Source organism: Entamoeba nuttalli, assembly GCF_000257125.1.
Source record: "Entamoeba nuttalli P19 unplaced genomic scaffold asmbl_3768, whole genome shotgun sequence".
Classification (NCBI taxonomy): domain Eukaryota; phylum Evosea; order Mastigamoebida; family Endamoebidae; genus Entamoeba; species Entamoeba nuttalli.
The window spans coordinates 1-5,071 of record NW_008576317.1 but is presented as its reverse complement, the minus strand read 5'-3'; the positions used below and the strand labels follow the sequence as shown (position 1 = coordinate 5,071).

The 5,071-nt window shown below is 28.4% G+C and overlaps 6 protein-coding genes across 6 annotated transcripts; 3 read left to right on the top strand and 3 right to left on the bottom strand.

The window, feature by feature from the left end:
• Nucleotides 1-795: 795 nt before the first annotated feature.
• Nucleotides 796-1,638, top strand: ENU1_080430 (hypothetical protein; the record flags this gene model as incomplete). The annotated part of the gene is made up of 1 exon (XM_008858688.1): nt 796-1,638. One exon carries the CDS (start codon nt 796-798, stop codon nt 1,636-1,638), a length of 843 nt encoding a protein of 280 aa, XP_008856910.1.
• A 148-nt stretch (nt 1,639-1,786) lies between these two features.
• Nucleotides 1,787-2,378, bottom strand: ENU1_080420 (hypothetical protein; the record flags this gene model as incomplete). The annotated part of the gene is made up of 3 exons (XM_008858687.1): nt 1,787-1,936; nt 1,983-2,196; nt 2,248-2,378. 3 exons carry the CDS (start codon nt 2,376-2,378, stop codon nt 1,787-1,789), a joined length of 495 nt encoding a protein of 164 aa, XP_008856909.1.
• A 551-nt stretch (nt 2,379-2,929) lies between these two features.
• On the top strand, nt 2,930-3,193 carry ENU1_080410 (chaperonin GroS protein; the record flags this gene model as incomplete). Its single annotated transcript, XM_008858686.1, has 1 exon — nt 2,930-3,193. One exon carries the CDS (start codon nt 2,930-2,932, stop codon nt 3,191-3,193), a length of 264 nt encoding a protein of 87 aa, XP_008856908.1.
• Nucleotides 3,194-3,264: 71 nt separating this feature from the next.
• Nucleotides 3,265-3,621, top strand: ENU1_080400 (ACR, YggU family COG1872 protein, putative; the record flags this gene model as incomplete). The annotated part of the gene is made up of 1 exon (XM_008858685.1): nt 3,265-3,621. One exon carries the CDS (start codon nt 3,265-3,267, stop codon nt 3,619-3,621), a length of 357 nt encoding a protein of 118 aa, XP_008856907.1.
• An 11-nt stretch (nt 3,622-3,632) lies between these two features.
• On the bottom strand, nt 3,633-4,025 carry ENU1_080390 (hypothetical protein; the record flags this gene model as incomplete). The annotated part of the gene is made up of 2 exons (XM_008858684.1): nt 3,633-3,780; nt 3,832-4,025. The coding sequence occupies 2 exons, from the start codon at nt 4,023-4,025 to the stop codon at nt 3,633-3,635; spliced, it is 342 nt and encodes a 113-aa protein (XP_008856906.1).
• A 73-nt stretch (nt 4,026-4,098) lies between these two features.
• On the bottom strand, nt 4,099-5,019 carry ENU1_080380 (hypothetical protein; the record flags this gene model as incomplete). The annotated part of the gene is made up of 1 exon (XM_008858683.1): nt 4,099-5,019. The coding sequence occupies one exon, from the start codon at nt 5,017-5,019 to the stop codon at nt 4,099-4,101; it is 921 nt and encodes a 306-aa protein (XP_008856905.1).
• Nucleotides 5,020-5,071: the final 52 nt, after the last annotated feature.

The following is a 5,071-nucleotide window of genomic DNA, read 5'->3' as shown; positions in this document are numbered from 1 at the left end:
AATTGAAAATATAATAAAAATGACAAACATTAAAGTAAATAATGAAAATGAATCTATTAAATATAATAAAATGTCAAATAAATAAAAGAAAATACTAAACGTTACATTAAAATGAAAGTAAATGATATAATATAAAGAAGAATAGAGTGTAATTCAATAATAAAGAAAATCAAATGGAAAATAATATATGTTTTATGTATAACTAACGTAATGTAAAGAACAAAATCTTAGAACTTAATCATAATGACAGAAGATCTACTTTGTTTGTCTTCCAATGAAAACCACTAAAAAAATTGGAACAAAAACACTAATTTATATAAAAATGGCTCAAAATTATCATAATTGATTAAAAAAAAGTTGTTAATCAAGTTAGGATAGTATGAAGGGAAAAGATTAAATAGAACTTATTAGAAGTTAGAAAATAAATAAAACTATAGATACGATGAATAAATAAATAGAATAGCCACGTCATATTTAAAATTATTATATTTTTTAAATATGTTTGTTTCCTGTTTTCAGATTTTTACTGACTTATTTTTATATGCCTAAGAATTTATTAATCGAATCAACTATTTTTGAAAAACATTTCATTTCCTACCAACAGAAAATGAACAACCTATCGACAAAATTATTGGGCAAAAATAGGTTAGCTTGTCATGGATGAAAGTTGCTAGTAAAGTACTTCAAATTTTATTAAGAATAGAAGGAATTAACCAAATAACATTTATAAGTTTATGATTACAAAAATAAATTAAGTTATGATTTAAAAAGACTTTCAGACTATTTATTAATAAAATGGGAAATCATCAATCAATAAAAACAAACTCTCCAACAAAAGGGTCTTTGAGTAAACCTTCAGACTGTTTAAATGGATATGAACCAATATGCGTTTCTTTAGAAAGACTAACTCCAAATAAATTAACAGTAGAACCAGTACAAACCCACACTCAAACCTCAAATCTCTCAAAAGAAAAGAAATTAAAGCATCTTTCAGAATGGAAAGAATTTAAATATATGCACCGTTTTAGTCAAACTTTTCAAGAAAACAAAAGACCGACTTCTGCTCCATTAGAACCTAATAACCAAGATATTGAAGAATTTTATAAACAAAGTCCTTTTGAAGACCTTAACACTCAATTAGTTATAAACTGTTTGAAAAAAACAGCTCAAACAACTGGCTTTGAAGTTATATATGATAGTTTATTACAAGAATTAGATTCCAGAAATATTAAGAGTGCTATTGAATATAAGACAAAAATACTCTTTGTATTCGAGACTAAATCTGGAGTTGTTGGCTTTTATCAAGAAGATATGATTCCAATGCTTCAATTCAATAAAACAAATATTGTTTCTTCTAATAATATGTGGGTTTTCACTGTTAATAAAAATTCAAGTACTTCTGTATTTCAAAGAAATACTGAATCTAAATCTTCATTCTCGTTATACTGCAATGATTCACATGTAGTTTTGAACTGTTATTGTGCTTTTTGGATGAATGATATGGGACTTATTCAATTTAATCCGTTGATGAAGTCTTCATATACTCAAGGAAACTCAACAGTTACTCCATTACAATTCCAATTTAATTGTACTAAGATACGATGTGAGAGACTTTGTATACTTCAATGCAAAGATTAAAAATGTTAATAATTTTGTTATTTTTCAATTTTACGATTTATTTTTAATTAAAATAAAACAAAAAATAAATTTGTTTTTAATTAAACAAACTCTGGAAATAAATAAATTAAGGTTGATACACTGTTGTTAAAAATATGTTACTTAAAAGTTAGTTATCATCATCAGAGTTAGTGTCTTTTACTTTTTTTGGTGTAACATAAATTGAGGTGATATAACGAGAAGACCGTGGAGAAAAATACCCTCCCTCATTATTTGAGCTAAACGTTTTTTCATCACTTAAAGGTAATGCCCCAAAAGTCTAATGTATTAAATACTTTCTATTAAAATTTTTAAAAACAACAAACCAATGGAGAAACACTTGACTGGGGATTATCCCACCTATCATAAATATGGTAATACTTGTGAATATCATCCAAAGAATATATCCTTGGGCATCTTAACTCCTCCCTTCTCAATACAATTTCACCACAAAGTAAAGAATATGACCATTTTAATGTCCGAGGCCGTACAAGAGTAATTGTCCCCTTCCAGATATGACCACTGGTCCATGTCAGTTTTCTATATATTAGAAATACTCTAAAGTAAAATAGCTTAAAGAAAAAAACAAACTTACAAGTGTAGTCATCCAAATTTACATAAAGTTCTTGACCATATTGCGTAATGTAATGAATAGAAAAGGAAATGACGATAGCATTTTCTTGAGGATTTTGTATTGGAACCTTTTCTTTGGTGTACGGCATAACGAACGATAGACTAATTTCCAGATTAACCAGTTCATGCAAAGTCATAATCTGTTTTCATTTTTGTCGAGGATCTTCGGTCCTTTGTTTAGATATATTCTCCCAAAATTCTGAGTTTCAAAGTCCACCTCGAAACTATTAACAAACTAATCTTTTATTATTTAATATAATACTTTTCGTCTTATATATCTTTTACTCCTTCTCATTTTTTTCTTTCATTTTACTTACAAACAACTTGACCTTAACCTAAATTTGACTTATAAACTACTCAACTTTACAAAATAGAAAAAATTATAGTTTTGTTAATTAAACACATTTTCAATAATTCTTTTTATTAAAATGGTATATATACCAAAAAAAGTTATTATTGAAAAAGTTCATTATTTGCATCTTTCATTGTTTTTCAGATTTTTAACTAAGAATTAAAAAGTATTAATCGGTAGATGTCATTAGTTTGTACTTCTTTATAAATATTATTCATTACTCCAAAACTTTGTTAACTAACTTTTTAGTTATCTCCACAACCAATTTCACCACGTTTAACTGGATTAATGGCAAAAATTAAACCAACTGGAGACATGGTTTTAGTCCAACATTATACCACCCAAACTGTCAATGGAATTATTCTAGCTGAACAAAAGAATGATAAGTTTCAACAAGGAATGGTTGTAAGTATTAATACAGATAATAACCCAATGAAATTAAAAATTGGGAATCATGTCATATTTGGTGGGTCTCCAGCAGCAACATTTATAGCTGATAAAAAGAGTTACTCTTTATTAAAACAACATGACATTTTTGCAAAAATCGAATAACATAAAATTCCTTTATTCCTCTTCTTTATTTAAACTTTTTATATTAAAAACTTAATAATTTCTCTTATTGAATGGCTCCTAAAAGTAAAAAACTTAAACAATCACCTCCATCAAAAGAACCTGTTGTCGACGATGGTTTTTCTTTTATTAAACAACATAACTCAGATGTTATTATTGAAGTAGAAATTAAACCCAATGCTAAAACTAGTGAAATTCAAGGAGTTGAAGATGGTTTATTAAAAGTATCTATTAACTCACCCCCAGTCGATGGAAAAGCCAACACTGAAGTTATTGCTTTTATGGCATCTACATTTGGAATAAAAAAGTCTAATGTAAGGCTTATTAAAGGACAAACCTCTCATCATAAAACTCTTCAATTTGAAAATTGGACAAGAGAAAAAGTACTTCAGATTATTCAAGCCAAATAATTTAACTAAATTTAATCCCTTTTTTCTTTAGTTTCTTCACTTAATTCATCGTTTTTATTTAATGGACTTTCTTCTTTATTTTCTTCTTTTTGTTGTTCTTCTTTTGCTTTTTTTAATGCTTCACAAAGTTCTGGGTTAGTATCAAGTTGGTAAAATACCCTATAAAAATAAGATTTGTCCAGAATAACAAAATAACTTCTTTAAACAAACCAACATATAGCACCATATGCCCCACATGTCAAAAACATTAACACAACAAAATGAATTGATGCAGACGGTATTGTAAAGAAGAAATATATTTCAAAAAATAGTGCAGCAGCAAATGACACATGAACCGTTAACCTAGAGGATGAACTAACTCTTTGATTGATTATGTCTTCAAAAAGGTTTTGGATAAAATTCATTAAACTGTTTTAGATAAAGTTCTTTTTTTAAATAATAATTTAATTTGTAAAAATGGAAACGAAGTAATTTATTTTATTTAAGTTCGGGTGGTGCGTCTGGTCTATGTATTGATGCATCTTCGGCTACAGTTAATAATCCTACAGCACCACTTGATGCCGTAGGTCCGGCAATATACCCAGAAATAGGTGAGGCTCCAGAAAGGAAAAGTCCATGTTTTTGAGTGGAATATTGTTGCCATTCTGGATGTTCATTCAGTACAACGTCCAGATTTGCTGCGTGAGAAGAGTCTTGTAAAGCATTCTGTAAAGCGTCAACTATCAATGCTTTGACCTCTGGTGCTGATGATCCAAGAGTGTCATCTAATGAACCTTTCAATACTGTAAAGATAGCACTTTGGACGTTTTCGTTGCAAAGTTTTGGGACATAACATAATACTCCTTTACATCCAACTCCAGATGTCATTGACCTAAAAACATTAGCTACAATTTGTGCGTGTTCAGGTATTTTAGTTAAACAAAGGACGATTAATGGAACTGCGTTATTATCTATTAACCGTTCTTTACACAATGAATTTGTAACAATAACTTGTAGAATTATAAACAATGTCTCATCTGGTAGTGTTTGTAGTAATTCTACGACTTTAGATAAATGACCTGATGTAGCTATATAATCTAAACATTGTGGCTGATTAGTATAAAATACTGCAATTGTCTTAGCAAGTGCATTCATTACAGTAACATCTCGTTGTCTGGCAGCTTCTTGATACTTATTAAATAATCCATCACTAAATGCATTTGGATTATTAAGTGGACATGTAGGATTTTGGTTGAAGATTCGAATAAATACACCTCCAATAAATAATTCATTTTCAAGTTCTTTATATTTAAATGCAAAAGTATCTGGAACTTGCCATTTAACCATTGGGTTAGAAAGTTGTTTTTCATGGAATGACTCAGTCATTTTATTAATGAAATCTCCAACACCATTTTTCATTTCCGAATTCCAAATTAATTCGGGTGTTTCTGTAGTTGAATCTAGTAAAATA